Source organism: Tenebrio molitor, chromosome 9, assembly GCF_963966145.1.
Source record: "Tenebrio molitor chromosome 9, icTenMoli1.1, whole genome shotgun sequence".
Taxonomy (NCBI): domain Eukaryota; kingdom Metazoa; phylum Arthropoda; class Insecta; order Coleoptera; family Tenebrionidae; genus Tenebrio; species Tenebrio molitor.
Window position 1 is genome coordinate 14578779 of NC_091054.1, and position 17736 is coordinate 14596514.

General features: G+C 40.0%; 1 protein-coding gene and 3 long non-coding RNA genes across 5 annotated transcripts; 3 read left to right on the forward strand and 1 right to left on the reverse strand.

Moving 5' to 3' along the window:
- Window positions 1-6: 6 nt before the first annotated feature.
- LOC138138264 (uncharacterized) lies at window positions 7-1222 on the forward strand. The gene is made up of 4 exons (XR_011161999.1): window positions 7-255; window positions 313-493; window positions 544-876; window positions 930-1222. It is a non-coding gene; the product is annotated as an uncharacterized lncRNA (long non-coding RNA).
- Window positions 1223-1646: 424 nt separating this feature from the next.
- Window positions 1647-3174, forward strand: LOC138138262 (cathepsin B-like cysteine proteinase 4). Its single transcript, XM_069058096.1, has 4 exons — window positions 1647-2210; window positions 2261-2473; window positions 2527-2755; window positions 2803-3174. Exons 1-4 carry the CDS (start codon window positions 1863-1865, stop codon window positions 3126-3128), a joined length of 1116 nt encoding a protein of 371 aa, XP_068914197.1. The 5' UTR covers window positions 1647-1862; the 3' UTR covers window positions 3129-3174.
- Window positions 3175-5435: 2261 nt separating this feature from the next.
- LOC138138265 (uncharacterized) lies at window positions 5436-6386 on the forward strand. Its single transcript, XR_011162000.1, has 2 exons — window positions 5436-5766; window positions 5920-6386. It is a non-coding gene; the product is annotated as an uncharacterized lncRNA (long non-coding RNA).
- Window positions 6031-7773, reverse strand: LOC138138263 (uncharacterized). 2 transcript variants are annotated; one of them, XR_011161998.1, is made up of 4 exons: window positions 7440-7773; window positions 6676-6892; window positions 6398-6619; window positions 6031-6347 (listed from the first exon to the last, which is right to left on the reverse strand). It is a non-coding gene; the product is annotated as an uncharacterized lncRNA (long non-coding RNA). The 2 variants fall into 2 exon arrangements; XR_011161997.1 differs by having other exon boundaries at window positions 6676-7270.
- Between the last annotated feature and the right edge of the window lie 9963 nt (window positions 7774-17736).

A 17736-nucleotide genomic window follows, 5' to 3' on the forward strand; every position in this document is an offset into this window, starting at 1 on the left:
GTTGTTTAGTGTTTACGTTCCTTTTGAGATCCTCGTACCATTGCTTTCCTACGTGTAATAAAACAGCTCGGTATATCAACAGCTCTTTTCAGAGCTAACTTTTGCGTATGTTTTTTACGATCCCTGCAAATTACATTTGAAGATGCCGAAACCTTTGCCCAAGCGGTCTAAAGAAATGATTGCTTCATTAATTGAATACTTCACCAAGAGAGAGATCACGGAGGACCTCTTCTATCTTTAAAAAGCATTCAACAAGTAAGAGAAAAATTTAATGTAATGTTTATTATTAAAGGAGTCTTGATTCTGTTGCAGAGGGTGGCTGACGCTTTAAAAATTAATCTGTGCACAGTGTCGTCTGTTAATAACCAGGTTAAAGCTGGTGAGCCATTAACATCCCCCCCAAAAAAAAGGCCAAGGAAAAAACAAGTATGTGACATTAGTCAGTCTGAAAAATGTGAAATTCGAGGGAGTATTTATGAAATGGTTGAAAAAAGTATAATTCCACAACATGAGTGTTTTGAGAGCTTCAAATTTGTGTTTCAGGAAAACAGGTGACTCAGGCATCATCCTAGGGCATCATTACTGGAAGTTCTAGTAAGGAAACACATTTTTCTAGGGCCCATAAGTTCATTAAAGCAAGTTTTACATAACATTGGCTTTACATTTAAAGCAACTGATTCTAAAAGGTTAATGGAATTAGGACATGTTGCTATTGCAAGAGTACAATTTTTAAGATCTTACATGCAAAATTTGAATGCACAAAATCCTCTACAGTCTACCTTGATGAGATATGGATATTTGAAAATGGATCTGTACACAGGTCTTAGCAGGATGATAGCTACAAAAGCATTAAAAATGGAACTCTGAAGGGAAAAGGTAAGTTAAAGTATTATTTCAGATAGCATTATGTTTGTTTTCCTGCATTACAGATCTATAGTGTTGCATGCAGGCAATAAGAATTGTTTTATTGAATGAGCAGCTTTGGCTTTTTCGGTGTAGAGCTGCAGGAGTAACGATAAAAACATGACAAATATTGTAAGTGCACAGATGAATTTAGTAATTCTTCATGTGCGAATAGAGTAAGATGCGAGTTGTACGTTTATTACATTAGCGCTGTCAAATTTTTATGTTAAGTTTTAATCGCATTTGTGATGGTTTTGTTTGATTTTGCTTGAAATTTCCACTGTACTTTACATATATAAATAGATTTGAATCTAAAGTACTTGTTTATTTCGTATTTTAACTACCACAAGCCCGTTGAACCTAATTCCTCCAAATACCATCATCCATAATAATACAATTTCAAAATCAAATTTTGAACATCATAGACATTTTCACTTCTGTCGTGCGGTCTTAAGCACACACTTTAAATATAAATGTCTTGTCTTTGTAAATATATAATTATTTTGACGTATTAAGCCGGACGCCGGTTGTCATTAGCGTTGCGTTGACTAACGCAGACAAACGTAGTAATATCGTGACGTCACGGATGTGTAATGACGCACACGCATTGTTTCGTGATTCTGACTATACCTACCTAGCTTATCTGTTTATTTTCCAGTTTATATGATTGATCTACCAACTTGCTTTATTGAATTGGCTTTCATTTATCAATAACTTATTTCACTTTTGACACTTTTGACATTTGTATTTTGGTACAGTTTTACCATAAAAATTTCATGATTAACTTTCTTACCTTAGCGAGAAAATAGAATTTTCTCACCTCAAATGAGGTATCCACAGCCTACATTTCTAACCGGTAGGGAAAAAAATTTTTTTTCGTGACAATCTAGTTTGTCAGTCGCCGTAACAGAAAATCGTCATTTTATTTTGACAGTTTCTGTTAATTCATCCAGGAAAACATGTCAACAAACTCGGTAGTGATAGTACTAATGTACATCTTCTCCCGGCTCCTGTCGGAAACCCTGGAGTTGATGGACGACGATATCATCGCCACCATCAACAACATGAACACCACCTGGACCGCTAGGAAAAACCCTTTCCGAAACCTGTCCCTTAGAATCTTAGACTTAGAATCTTTACCTGGAACGGAACCTCGGAACTATTTTGGCAACGACGTGACTCGCGTTTTTCACGACCTCGGTTTTTTCACTCTTCCAGAGTCCTTCGACTCGAGGAAGCACTGGCCCTACTGCAGTGACATCATAAGTACCGTCATGAACGAGGGCATTTGCAGGGGGGGCACATGGGTAATAGTTTTACAAAAATGTGTTTAAAAATTGTTACTGATAATTTGCAGGCCTTCGCGGCAGCGTCGGTGATGAGTGACAGAATCTGCATAGAGTCGGAAGGAAAAACCAAAGTGAATCTGTCTGCAGAAGATCTAATGGCGTGTTGTCCGACGTGCTCACCACATGACTATGGGTGCCAGAAGGGCGATCCTTTGGAGGCTTTCAAGTTCTGGGTGAAAACAGGACTAGTGACAGGAGGTCCCCACCACTTTAGAAAGACTGTGCAAACACCAATTTTTCAATGCTTCACAATTAATGTTTTTCACTTTCTAAGGGTTGCAGACCTTACTCTAGTTCGTCGTATAATTGGGGGGCGCACACCCATTGCCTGCAGCACTGCACTAACGAAAAGTACAAGTTTAGTTACAAAAGCGACAAGTACAAAGGTAACTCTTACTACGCAACTGCGAGGAATACTATTCAGATACGACTCGATATCCTAAGACACGGTCCAGTCACCGCCACCTTTGAATTTCACACTGACTTCCATTTCTTCGGAGAGGGTGTGTTCTTGTTCCAGATTGTTCTAATGCTAATGATTGTTCCTTAGGTGTGTACAGACCAATCGTAAAAGAAAAGTCTGGTGTACGCGTTGTGAAAATTTTGGGGTGGGGTACGGAAGATGGTACTCCCTATTGGTTGGTGGCCAATTCGTGGGGTGACGATTGGGCCGAAAGAGGAATGTTTAAATATATAAGAGGTAAAAACGCAGGAAAAATTGAGAGCTACATAGTGGCCGGAAAGGTTTATGCGAAATTGTTATCTTCTCACGAGGGGTCTAACATGTCACACTCTTCGGCTAGATCTATGCAAGATATTCGGCAGAAATTAGTGATGGTTGGGGTGTTTTCAATAAATTGGTTTCTAGCGTACTAAAGTTTGTCATGTGGTGGTGCTTAAAATAAATTGGAAACGAGTTGCAGTTCGTTCTTTTCTGAAGATTATAAAAATCAAAAATGTGTACAGGGTGAGCCAAACTCGATGTCTCAGCTTTATTCATCGATTTTTTTTTCCCAGAAACATACCTATACAGGGTGTCCCAGAACTCGCTCCCCAAAGAAAAGAGCAGAAATCTTCATAAAAAGACAAATAAATAATCCCAAAGAAATTTTTTTCTAGCTTGAACGGTATTCGAGTAAAGAACATTTTAATTCGACCAATCAAAGCGTTTTAAGCCATCCAGGTGTATTTCACGTAATTGTTGCTGGGTTGCATATTTTATTACGTTTTCAATAAACTGACCGGCTATGAAACTTTTGAGAAACGTCAGTGTCAAAATTTCATTCAAATCCCTTCAAATCGCTTTAGTACTGCCGTCGTGCTCAACCGTGCTCTTTCATCTTTCAAAATGTTGATAATTTATGGAAAATATGGACGGAGTGCTAGAGAGGCAGCAAGGGTTTATGCCCAACGTTTTCCTAACAGGAATAACCCCGATCACAAAACGATTCTCAGTGTTCCTAACGCACGAACAGTCGAGACAGGTTAAATTTTACCAAACAGCAAGGAGATTGGTGAAACGATGAGGCTATTTTAGATGCCTTTGAAGAAGGTATCGAAAGCATTAGAGAAGTTGCTTGGGAACTGAATATTTCGAAAACTTCTGTATCTTCTGTATATCGAGTGATGAAGACTGAACGACGACATCCACACCATTTATACGCGTGTGTAGCATTTGCAGCCAGAAGATTACCCTGGCAGACGAGGATTCTGTACATGCCTTTTAAATCTATATTTTCAAGAGAATTTCAAGAACGATTTTCTATAAATTTGTGATCTGCTCTATTAGGGAATCGTGTGGTATGTCTTCAATAGAAATTAGTTTACATGTCATCTAACTTTCCCTCTTTAGGTTTGAATTTCTTGCGCGGTGAACGGGAGACATTTACGCAGAATTTTTGAACGCAGAACTACTTCTCAATTTGCTTCAAGACATTCCATTTTTTTTTCTGGTTTCAACACACTGGCACACCACCACACTTCACCGACAAGTTCGAGAAATTTTGGATCAACAGTATCCTTATCGATGGATAGGTCGTGGCGGTCCACGACAGTGGCCTGCGTGGTTCCCTGAATTAAATCATCTGGGTTTCTTTCTTTGGAGCCATTTTAAAAATATTGTATAGAAGAGTCCTCTCGCTACAGAAGAACAACTCAGGGGTCGCGTTCAGGAAACTTTTGCTACAATTACTCCTGAAATGGTTAAGAATTCTAAACCGAGTCTTTTGCGACGGGCACGGTTATCCTTGCAAATGAATGGAGGCCCCTTTGACCACTTGCTCTGATTGTATCGGGCCTTCAAATAAATATATATTTAGAGTAGGCGTAGGAGACATTCTAATTCTTTTAACAGTGTTCTGGGATTTGAACCCGATTTGGTTCGGCCCCGCGATTATTGTAAGACGCCTACGAGTGAGGTCGCTGTTCTGGCCCATAAGGCACCATGCAAATCAACGCGCGCAGTCCCTTCTCGATGCGAGATTCGCGACCGCCATTAAGCAGTCAATTAACACCTTCCGCTCAAAACGGTCGACTCACACGTGGGTGGCACACACCTTTGTCCACCATTTCTTTATTTCACATTATCTCCTCCAAGTAAACTCATCTACCATTTTACATATGTTAATCTTATAGTTCAAGTTTCGTTTAATCCAGAAGTGTAATCAGTTCAGTTATTTTCATGTGTTTAAAGCGAGTAAACGCCATTAAGTTAAATTGACCGTGTGCATTAATGACCTCACGCCACGCCACTTACCTACACCTAACATCCATGGATGCCATACAGTCAAACGGTCCCTAAAGCCGTTCCCCAACAAACAGTGTAAAGTAATTTTTGTAGGTAACCAATTATTCTCCGGAGTTGCATAGTATGCATAGTAAGCTTTTTCCCAATTTCATATTGTCATATTCCGTGGAGGGAGAATACGGAGAATGCACTACAAAAATTAAAAATATTTTCTAACCTAATTTTATTTCCTTAAAATGTCAGGCGTTTCTTGTGTCATTTTCTACGCTGGAAAAATGTTGCAAACAATTGAATTTTCATAGGTTGCTCTAAATATAAATTTATTGATTTTTCACTTTAGTATAATTGCATGATAACTCCTAGGATACGAAATACGTAAACATGTCCATAACAACCGGGGAATAAAACAGGGGGCCTACCACCGACTTCGGTGAGTTTTCTCACCAGTGAAAAAACTCACGTGCATTTTGTCACTCATTTTTTAAAAACGCTACTATTGACATTGCGTGAGATGAGAAATTTCACCGATGAGTTTTCTCATCTGTTAGATATTGCAACGTTGCAATTCGCGTTCGTTGCTTAGCAACATATAGGTTTCAATCGTGGTTTTGACATTTAACAAATCATTTTTCACGATTTTTGAAACTTTATAATCAATCATAAAAGTGACGAAAGAGCAAAAAGAAATTTTGGTCGAGTTTATGCGGACTCACCCAGAATTAATTTCTGGAAAATTCTCCGCAAAAAGAGTGGAAAGCGTGAAGAAAGGTAATTTTTCATATTCGTTACTTTAGAATTTATATATATCTACATCGTTCAAAGGGTGCAAAGTGGAATATAACTAAATATACAAATTTGACATCTACCAAACATAACATCAAAAAATTAGAACCGATTTTTTGTCAATAGGTAACTTTTCAGGTGCTCAGCCTATTTTGCAGTACTCAGCAAGCTAAGTGCTTCAAACAGTCAGCCACGCACCTGAAAACTGGTGGTGACAGCTCATTTGTATACTATTAAAATATCCAAGGCTTAATTTCAACATTTTATTTTAATTTCTACAGATCTGGCAAGACAATAAGAAGATGCTGTGAATAAGAGAAAAGCCAATAAAACAGGAGGTGGAGTGAACAGTTTTGCAATTTTCAGTCATTGTCACAAACTGAAGAATTTATTGCTGCAGTGTTGACACCAGTTGCTGTTTTGAATGCTCCTGGTTCTGACCATCCTCCAACCCAATCAATTCGTTCAGTGACTTCAGAGCCTGCCAGTCCTAATAGTTGTTCAGCACCAAATCCTTTTCCTCGTCGATCTCCACGTCCAAAAAACCCGACCATTAGAAACTCCACCTGTAAATAAAACGATAAATAAAAAATGCATAAAAGTTACATGTGCTCACTGAAACTGATGAATTTATTTGTGTCTGACACTTCTAAGGGCTTCCAAATTGTTAGGATACTTAATATAAGTATTTAGTACCTACTCTGGGCTGGCTCAAGGCTTCTGTTACCTACTTCATGAAGTGCGTCACTCACAGTTTGTTGAGAAATGCTTATGAAGCAACTGTATCCAACATCATCCAACATAAGCCTGATAGCTGCTCGTAGCATAGAAGCGTGTGCTGCCAACAAATAAAAAAATAATGCAGACAAAAAAAAACCTTATTAGCTTAATTACTTGAGTATGGATAGATAAATCACTGGGTCTTCTTTTCAGACGCATATAAGATCACAATAAAATTAAATAACTCCAGCAGCTCGCCTCAATAACACATCTACTTCTCCAAATTCTCAATTAAATTGAGCATCATTAAATCATCCATTTTATGCACAAGTTTGATTGCAGACCACTGGCAAAATAACACAAAGAATATTGTTGCGAATTGTACCTACAACTGAAACGCGTGGTTGAAGAAGAGAAAAACGAACGGATAACGTCAACACTTAGAATTAGATTAACAACACACAAAGTTGACAAACTGAATTTACAAAAGGTAACACTTTGAACGGTAAATTATTTGATAGCATTGATTACAATACAAACGGATTGAAATGGATTAGAATTGAAAACGAACGAAAAGCGAGACAACCGGCGTCCGGCGTACTCACACTCCAGGGCAGGGCCGCAGAACACACGCAGGGCGCAGGGGGGCTGCCTACCACCGACTTCGCGCCAGAACTAGATCTACTGCCCATAGAGGCATAGATGGAGGGATGGTTCACTTTTAGATGAATAATTCCAAACAAATATAATCCACAGAGTCCACTTCAACCTAAAAAAACACGCAAAGCAGGTATTGTAATGCATATTTTACAATTTACAAGTACAAAAACTATTGGGCACACTATGGGGTGTGTTAAAGAAAGAAACGTAGAATTAACAGTGCAAGTAATAATAGTCTCCTCAAGATGTAGAAAAAGAGCGTTTGGTTGGTTACCTACCTGCGTTTTTCTTCAAATTTTATCTGATATTTAATAATAATAAACCAAAAATATTAAATATTCACTTTGTTTAATTAAACATTTCATATATTATTCATTATAACCAACTAGTATTCTTCATTTGAATTGAACACACTTCAAATGTCAAATCTCACCATAATTCCACTCATAATAAAGCGATCGAAAAATCTCACGCGTTTTCATTCGACTTTTGTCACCGGTGAGAAAAGTCACAGCGTCAATAGTAGGGTTTTAGCACTTTTCATTAAAATGACGTCATTTTGGTGACAAAACTCACCGGTGAGAAATCTCACACGAGTCGGTGGTAGGCCCCCAGGGCGTAATAGGAATAAGCGGGCGTAATAAGAATAAGCGGGCGTAATGAATTCATAACGCCCTCATCAATTCATAATTGCAAAGTTGCCAATTTTTTTTTTTTTTAGGAACGCGTATAGTGAAAAATAAAATCTTGTATGCACCACGGCGTCACCGAATGATTACGCCCATCGAACGATATCCATCTCTCGGGCTAAAGCCCTCGAGCTGGATTCATCGTTCTCCGGGCGTAATCATCGTTGTAACGCCCTTGGTGCATAAATAGCTATTTCGTTGCATGAACCCTTTTGGCTGCTGTTATACCTTTTCTCCTGTTCACGTGCACTAGAATAAACAAGGTTCTTTTCAAAACCGCCATTTGTTTTATTTAAAAAAAATTAAAATAGATTCATATGATTGATGGCGAGTGTGACATCTTGAATGACATCCGCCTTAACCTAACATGTTGATATTGACATTTTGGCAGGAATGTCCATCCTCACAGTGTGATTATATACGGTTAGCAACCCATTCTATTCACATTAACACCTGGAGTTCCCTTTCTGGAATTGGTGAATCTTAAACGTTTCATAACTCTGTTATGCAAGCCATTAATTTGGCTTCGTTTGCATTCTTGAGATCTAAATTGTCGTCGGCATTGGCCAGTTTTCTCTGGGGAGCGAGTTCTGGGACACTCTGTATTTTGTAAAGAAAAAAATTTGCTCTTTTTTCGTTAAAAAATTATAAGCAAATTGTTCAAAAAAATTAGCTCTTTAAAAAAATATGCCAAAATATAGGTATGTTTCTGGGAAAAAAAAAATTCGATGCCGTCATTACTTCAGTTTCCAAATATAGAAAAATATGCAAATTTGGTTTAAAATTGACCTTACTCAATCCCATTTAAGAACCTCTTTTCAGATTTTTTCTATCGTTTTTCCTTTTCTTTTAATAGAGATGAGACATCGAGTTTCGCTCACCCTGTACTGATCACACAAAAAAAATTTGTATACTTTGTCCAGCCAGAGATTGGGAGCTTTTAAATTGTAGGCTTGTAACCCAACACTACAAAATGCACTAGAATACATTAATTAGAGCATAATTTCAGGGCAAAAATGTTACTGCTTGAAGGATATATCGGGTGTTTTTTAAAATTTTACCTCATAGTAGGCGTTGAAGAGTCGATTGTGAACGCACAATACGAGTTACGAATCACGGATCAGCTGTTTAAATCTTACGTTTTTTTACACGAGTGGTGAGTTCACAATCGACTCTTCAAGCCAACTACGAGGTGAATTTAAAAAAAAAAAACACCCCATATTATTATTATTAAACACTGTAAGTAAGATGAACATAAAATGATTCCTATGAATCTAAATAGGTAATTGTCGCAGAGATTCCAGTTTTTTCATCGCTTCAATATTTAATTTCTTTGCAACGAAGAATTCATGTGGAGCCGGCCAAAATATTTATAAGTTCGTTTTTCTAATTTTGACATATAAAGTGACACTTTTCAAAATTAATCTTTGCCATTAAAAATGTCTTATCATCAGCCTCAATTAAAAACTTGGCGATATTCTGTTTCGACAAGACGTTGGACTTTTTAGCGTGGTAACCGTCTGACTGCCGCTTTAAAAATGCCACTAAATTAGTATATTTCTTAATATCAATATTCCTCTTTAGAGATAGTTCGCTTCGCAGCATGGAATAAAGAGTCCACAGTGTGGAAGCTTTTAGAGTCTTCTTTCCCTCAAAATACGCCAGCAAAATTTTTTCGTTGATGTACTTTATGTTTTTTCCTTCACACCATTTTTCCAATTTCTCGTAAGCTAAATCATATTTGGCTTTTGACTTATTCGGGATTACGGACGATATCGCACTTTGTGCGGCCTCTTCTACATCACTTGGTATATCATCTGAATCTGAAGACATTTTGGATGTTTCCAGTAAAACTCAGTACAATTATACACAAAACAAATTTGACACTGTCATATTTTTTGTTTTTAAGCAAAATAACCGTGTCTACTTACCTACTTGATATTTTAACACAATAATAATTTATTATTAATGAAATTCATTACTTCGTTTAACGTTTGAAGAAACTTTTTTTTGTCAAAATTAGAAAAAATCTTGTATGTAACACGTTAGGAAATGCAATTTTGTGTAACTCGTGTGATTTTGCGGGATCTCGCTGCGCTCGTCCCGCAAATATTCCACTCGTTACACAAAATAACGCATTTCCTAACTGGTTACATAAATAGCTATTGAGTTCACGACCAGACGAACTGCAATAAATGTGCGTTGTAAGAGTATTAGGAAACCGTAACGATTCCAAAATGCACTGGATGTTAGTTTATGACAGACCCTTTTCAAAATCTTTGGTGATAAGATTCAATGTTTTCAACGCGTACACTTGATTTCAAAAAAATTGCGTACACCTAATATTTCCCCATGTAATTATTATTATTATTATTATATACCAAAATGAGTAGAGCTTATAAAGCTATTTTACTCAGAGATAAAGAAAATGATTTTACCAACCGAAATGATCATCCAGGCGATTCTTAAATATATTTACACTCTCAGACTCAATAAGTTGTATAGGAAGCATATTCCAGTTGTTAACAACGCGCACAGATAGGAAATTTTGCCTGACAGTCGCTCTATATTGTGCAGTGGTCAAAGTTAGCCCATGTCCTCGAAGCCTGTCGTCACGTCGTAGTTCAAAAAAAGTGACATCGCCGCCTAGCTTTAGAACCTTAAAAGTGTAAATTAGGTCACCTCTTAGTCTACGATTAGACAAGGAAATTAGATACATTATACTTAGTCTATCGCTATAGCTAGGTCGTCGGTATCCAAAACACCATCTCGTGAACCTACGCTGAACCCTCTCGTAAACCTCCAGATCCTGTAATCTGTCAGGGAACCAGACCGGATGGGCAAACTCTAGGACTGGCCTGACAAAAATCTTGAACAACTTGGACATCAACGGTAAGTTTGATTTGGTGAAGCACTGATGCAGAATGTACATACGCGAGTTGGCCTTCCTGACTTGTTTCGAGATGTGATTGGCCCACGTCAAATTCCCACTTACAACCACACCCAAATCATTGTGTTCCAGCACGGCAAGTAGACGTACACCGTCAATGTGATAGGACGTACCAGTATTTATTTTTGCCGATATGAAGTACCACACATTTATTCTTGTTTAAAGGTAAACCCCAACTTTCACTCCAACACAAGACCTTGTTCAAATCCTCTTGCAACGTAAATGAATTATCCGTAACGTTATATAATTTAATGTCATCAGCGAACATCGCACAAGGCGAGAGAAATAAGCCAGGAATATCGGCGGTATATAACAGGAACAACTTGGGACCCAATACAGAACCTTGTGGAACCCCACTTAAAACGTCAAAGAAGTCACTAAGAACTCCATTTACTTTAACGGCAAATTTACGGTCGGAAAGAAAATGTGTGATCCACGCAAGGAGTCGTCCACTAATGCCATGCGTCTTCAATTTGGTAATCAATAAGTTTATTGGGACTTTATCGAAAGCCTTGGCAAAATCTAAGTAAACCACATCAACACTCTTACCCAGATCAACAAGGGAAGACCAATCGTTCAGACAAGACAACAAATTTGTTTCAACAGATTTTCCCTTCGTGAAACCATATTGCTCCTTCGGTATAATTGCAAACTCTGAGGTAAAACTGTCAAGCCTGTCAACTATTATGGACTCCATGATTTTGACCACCGAGGAAGTCAAGCTTATGGGCCTGTAATTATTCGCCTCCAATCTATTACCGCTTTTGTGAATGGGAGTAATGTACGCAGTTCTCCAGTCGCAAGGTAACGTAGATGAGTGGAACGACTGTTCCATTAGAAGACTCAACGGGAAAGACAATGGATGACTACAGTTTCTCAGAATAGAAGGTGAGATATTGTCAGGACCAGGGCAAGACGTGGGCTTTATCGTTTGAAGCTTTCTAAGTATGGACTCACGATCGAAACTAACATCAGTAATTATCCGTCCAGGTGTAACTTCGTGATCAGGTAATTTAGACTGACTCAAGGTGTGATTATAAATATGAGAAAAGGTGTGAGCAAATAGATTCGCAGTTTCATAATCCGAGGTAGTTAACGTGTCGTCCGCACGTTTTAGTCTAAATTCTCGACTCTACTACTTTACTTTATTTTACCCTACGGGCTTTAAAGGATTCCTATACTTTACACAGTTCTAAATAAACTTACAATTCTAAAATCATTCTTTTTTTCTTTTTTAAATTAACCTACATTTTCTTTTATTCCCCACCCCTCTCCTTCTCTATCCTTTCCCTCCTCTTCCATACCTCTTTCATCCATCCTATCTCTCTTCCGTCTTCGTTCAGTATTTCTCCCCGTTGCTTTTCCTCCCTTTCTCTCATTTCACCGCATCCTCTCCACATGTGCTCGATCGTCTCTCTCTCCTCACGGCACATCCTGCACATTCTTTCCTCCTCCTCCATCCAGTACTTGTTTTCTCTCTCTTCGTTCCCACATCTAAATCTCGCCATCATTTTCCTTTCTTTCGTGCTCTCTCTCCCCAGATACACCGGAACATCCTCTGTCACGCACCTTTCATACTCCCTGTTGTACCTCGCTTCTCTGATTCTCTCCCTTCTCTCTTGCTTGTCCGTATCTCTGTCCCTCTCGCTCAGCTCCGCACACATCCATCTTCCTTCCGCTCTCATTCTTTCCACTTCCTCGCTGGCATACCCGTTCCTCCTACAGTACTTCTCTCTCTCCTTCTCATCCGCGCTCTTTTTCTTTTCTCTATAGCACTCAGTCAGTATCCTGCATTCTTCCCTTCCGCCCATTCTGTCCTCGAACTTTGCCGCTCTCTTTCCCGCTTTTACTCTCAGCTTGCTCCTCTTGCACTCTTCCCTCACTATGTACCCTGGTGTTTCTCTGTCCACTCCTAGCACCCATCTCAAATATTTCTCTTGCACCCTCTCCACCTCCTCCCGTTCCTTCCATCCCCATATCTCTGCTCCGTACATCAGCACGCTCTCCACCATGCTCTCGAACATCATCATTCTCCTCCCGAACTCGCCTCCCCACATTCTCTCTCCTATTCCCCACACACATCCAACTACCTTGTTCGCCTTCCTCACTACCTCTCTCACTTGCGCCCTGACTGTGGCTCTCTCGTTGAAGGTGTAGCCCAGGTACTTAAACTCGCTCACTCTTTCTATCTTGCTTTCTTCCCACTTCCACTCGCTCTCCTCATTCTTCCTCTTTCTCTTGCTGAACACCATCATTTTCGTCTTCTCTACATTCATTTCCAGCTTTTTCTTTCTCACATACTTTTCCAGGTTCCTCATCATTTCTTTCATCTCTCTCTCACTCTTTGCCACAATCACCATGTCGTCCGCAAACGCCAGGCTCCATACTTTCTCCCTACCCACTACAACCCCCCCCGCCTGCGCTTTCTTCAACATTTCGTCCACATCCGCTACGTATATCGTGAACAGCAGGGAACTGAGCGGGCAGCCCTGTCTCACTCCCTTTGTTGTCTCAAACCATTCGCCCTCTTTCTCTCCCACCTTCACCTTGTTCCTCGTTCTCGCATATATCTCCTCGACCTTCCGCACCAGCCATTCACTTATTCCTCTTTCTCTCATACATTCAAACATTTTCACTCTGTCAACCTTGTCGAACGCCGCCTTGAGGTCTATGAACAATGCGTACATCCTCCCCCCTTTCTTCCTCAATTCGTTCCTTGCTAAATGGTCCAGGATGTACACATTGTCCACAGTACCCCTTCCCTTTCTGAACCCTGCCTGACTAAGCGGCAACACTCCCTTTTCCTCGATTTCCCTCTTCATCCTTTCGCTCAAAACAGACGCATACAACTTATACCCCGTGTTCAGGAGAGTTATTCCTCGGTAGTTTTCCGCTCTATTTTTCTCGCCTTTTTTAAAAATTGGGCAGATTACGCCTTCTCTCCAGTCCTCCGGGAATCCATCTCCTCTCCATACCCCATTCATCAGTTCCACCATTCTCTCTACCATTCTTTCAGTCCCATACATCCACGCTTCATTTTGCACCCCGTCCCATCCCGGTGCCTTTCTCTTTTTCAAGTATCTTATGTGTCTTCCCACCTCCTCCGCTGTGATTTCTGTTTCCTCCATCACCGTCTGCTTCTCTTTCCTTTGTGTTCCCACCTTTCCTTCTTCTTTCCTCCCTTCCAGCAGTTTCATGAAGTACTCTTCCCATTCTTGTATTGTTATTTTCTCGCTCACTGGTTCCTTTTTCTTCCTCTCTCTGTTTATGTATTTCCACACCTCCCTCTCTGTTCTTATTTCTTTTATCTCTTTCTCCTCCCTTTCCCTCTTCTGCTTCTTCTTCTCTCTACATCTCTCTCTGTATCTTCTTTTCGCTTCTAGGAATCTGCTTCTGTCAATTTTGTTCCTCCTCCATCCTCTCAACGCCTTTACCACTTCCCTCTTTGCTTGCTCACATTCTCTGTCCCACCATCCATTTTTCTTTCCTGCCCCTTTTGCTCCCCTTACTATCACCTCCTTTTTCTTCGTCGCTTTCTCGATCACTTCCTTTAGCTCTGTCACCATCTTCTCTATTTCCTGCTCCTTGAATGTTGCTTCTTCCAGTCTCCTCCTGTACTCTTTCACTCCATGTTCACTCCACACTTTTACTATCACCTTCTTCTCCTCCTCTCTCATTTCTCCCTTTTCCTTTTCTTCTTGGTTCGTTCCCTCTATGGTAATTTCTAGAGGGAGATGGTCGGAGTCCACTCTTTCTCCCACTTTGAACTCTTTCACTCTCTCCCATGCTGCCTCATTTACTACTGCGTAGTCTATGACTGTTTCCCCCCTGCTGCCTACGTATGTCACTTCCCCTTCCTCATCCCCTCGTTTATTCCCGTTCAGCACTTCCCATCCATTTTCTTCTATCCACTCTATCAGCCTCTTCCCCTCTGCATTTTCCACTTTGTCTTTCGTTTTTCTTCTCCCATCCCCTTTCTCTTCTTCCCAATTTCTGGCTCCTCTCTCTCCAATTTTCCCGTTAAAATCACCCCCTAACAGCATGCATTCTTCCCTGTCCATCTTCATTGTGTTCTCGACCCGTCTTGTTGTTTTCCTCATCTCCTTGCTATATACTGTTACTATTTTCCACCATTCGTTATCTATATGAACGTTTCTTTCCATGTATCCTTCTTCTTCCCCCTTTTCTTTTTGTTTCTCTTCAATTCCCAACTTCACCCCTGTCATTATTCCCCCTGCAGCTCTTCCTCTTTTTCTTTCTCTTTTTGCCCATTGTCCTTCCCATTTGTATTCTTTCGGTAGCGTCCTTTCTACTTTTTCCCAGCTCTGTTTCTCCACCCAAGTCTCCACCAGTCCCACTACCTCGAATTGTCGTACATTGTCCCAAAATTCATCCCCTCTTTTTCTTAATCCCGCTACGTTCCAATATAATACTTTTGCTCCTTTCCTCCCTTTCGTACCTTGTTTCTCTTGTTCCCCTTTGTGCTTTCCTTCCGTTTTCCCTTTTTTTTTGTCCATCTACCCTTTTCTTTATCCTTTGTCCATTTCCGTTGTCTCCCTTTCCTCCATCTCCTCTTCCTACATCTACTGAAAAACCTCCAGTCTCCCCTTTTATTCATTCCATCTCATCTGCACCCCCTCTATGGTTATTTTCATGTACCCAACTTTTAGATCTTTCCCTTGTCTCCTTTCTTCTCTGGCAATGGCTCGTATTTTTTTCTGTATTTCCCTTTCCTTCTTTGTGAGGTCGTTGTCAATAAATATTTTCTCTGTTGCCCTATTTCCTATCAATTTTCCTTTCTGCTTCATTACCTTCTCTTTCCCACTCCACTCTTCCATTTGCACTAGTATTTGGTCCTTGTTTATGTTGTAGCAATCTTTAACTTTCGCTTCCCCTATGTTTTCTTTTATAAACTTTTCTACTTCCTCTCTGCTCTGCTGCTTGCTACTTCCCTCACTTCTCCATCCCGTTATCACTATTTATTTTTCCTTCTTCTTCTTTCTTCATTCTCCATTTTCGTTTCCAGCCATGCTACTCTCTCAGACATGTTGTTTTTCTCCTCCTCCCATTTCTTTTCTTTATTCTTAAATTCTTCCCTTAGTTGTTCTATTTCTCTCTTGACATCCTGATTCTCTTTTCTCAGCTCCTTTATTTCCTCTGTAATTTCCTTTTCACTTCCTCCAGCTTTTCCAATATCTTTTCCATTTCCCTGCCTAATTTCTTCTCCACTTCCGGTGACCTTGCGGTTTTTTTACTTGTCCCAAATACCTCTTCCTCCTCCTCCTCTTCTTGTCTTCCTGTCTTTCCTTTTCCCGTTCTTTTCCTTTTTTTCTTGTCTTCCTGGGACGCCTCCCCCCTTCCTTGGCTAAAAGAACGGTTTCTGCTTCCCTCGCTCATAGGCTTGCTCTTTACCTCCTAGATGTCGCCGTTTTCCGTTTGTTTAACCTTCTCTTCTTGGGTGTTTCCTTCCTCACCACACCGCTCCGCCTCTTCCTACCTTGCTTCGCTGATCTCTTGCTTGCTTGCTTCGCTGATCTCTCTTATTTTTCTATACCTTTACTACTTTTCCACTTCACTCTCTTAGCTCGTTTTCTGCCACGTGTAGCTCGCTTCGTCGGTAATACGTTTTAGTCTAAATTCTTTGGCTTCAATGGCCAGAACGCGTCTGACAAAGAGTGATTTAGGATTATCAGAGTTTACTATGCGTTCCTCGTAACCCTTTTTAGCTAGTTTTATTTGTTTTGATAGGGTGTTAGACAGCTTTCTGTGAGATTCATAATCCTCAATGGATAAGGATCTTCTAAACTTTTGCCATAGAGATTTTTTTTGCCTTATTAATGCGAAAATTTTGGGATTCAACCAAGGCTTCGAAGGATTAGTTATGTACGTTTTGGAAACTGAACACTTGATCTGCCATATGAGCAACATATTGCGAAACTTATGCCAGTTATCGTCCAAAGAGTCAGAAGAAAGCTCGTTTTCCCAGTCAACTGATGAAAGCAAATGATTGAGCTTATCAAAATCGAGGAATGTTTTCGTAACAGATGTTTTCTTAGGGGAGATGCTGATGGCAACTTGGATATTAAACTCTAGCAGAACATGATCGGATTTCCCCACCGGTGGTAGATAATTCAGGTAAGTCGCAAGATCAGGATTAGAAATGAAAATTAAATCAAGCAGACTAGGGTTTTGTCCACTTCTAAACCGAGTGCATTCCTGAACAAATTGCGTAGCATGAGTGTTCAGTAGAAAATCAACCAGAGGAGCATCTGCAGAAGAAAACCGGGAATCAAAACAAAGAGGCCACGTCAGGTTTGGTAAATTGAAATCGCCAGCTACAATAACATTTTTATATTTAAGAAACAGATTGGTGAGGAAGAGAAATATCTCGTGGTCACATTCTATAAGGGAGTTCGGCGGACGATGGACACACCCGATAACCAATGAAAAGTTATTTAAGGTTATCAACAAAAATATTCCCTCGGAACTGTGAAAAGTGCACGGCAGTATATTGACCTTAAACTGACAGAAAACCGAGTCCATAAGGTAAACGCAAACACCTCCACCCCTGGAACCGACTCTATCACGACGATAGACGGTGTAGCCCGGTAGGTTGACAAGAGAGTCGTCGTGATACTCACTAAGCCACGTCTCAGTAACCAAGACAATATGGGGCGAACCAGAAAGTACATTAGTTAAGAGCTCGTCAAATTTAGCTACCAAACTATTTAAGTTTGAATAATAACAATTCCAGTTGTTGAGACATGACAGAGGATTTCCACAAGAATTCGGCACTCGGGACAATGGTTGCTATCGGACAGCGAGGATGTCTTGCTTTAGCTTGTCTATGGAAGTCCTGCAAGCGGGACACCCAGTATCCCAAGCAGCATGTGCTACATCAAGGTTCAGATTTTTAGATTTATTTAAACGGACACA

Excerpts from the sequence above, each read along its gene's own strand:
- LOC138138262 (XM_069058096.1), top strand. The coding sequence starts at position 1,863 with ATGTCAACAAACTCGGTAGTGATAGTACTAATGTACATCTTCTCCCGG. Across the intron at positions 2,474-2,526 it reads CCCACCACTTTAGAAAGACT|GGTTGCAGACCTTACTCTAG; the intron begins GTGCAAACACCA and ends TCACTTTCTAAG. Across the intron at positions 2,756-2,802 it reads CTTCCATTTCTTCGGAGAGG|GTGTGTACAGACCAATCGTA; the intron begins GTGTGTTCTTGT and ends ATTGTTCCTTAG.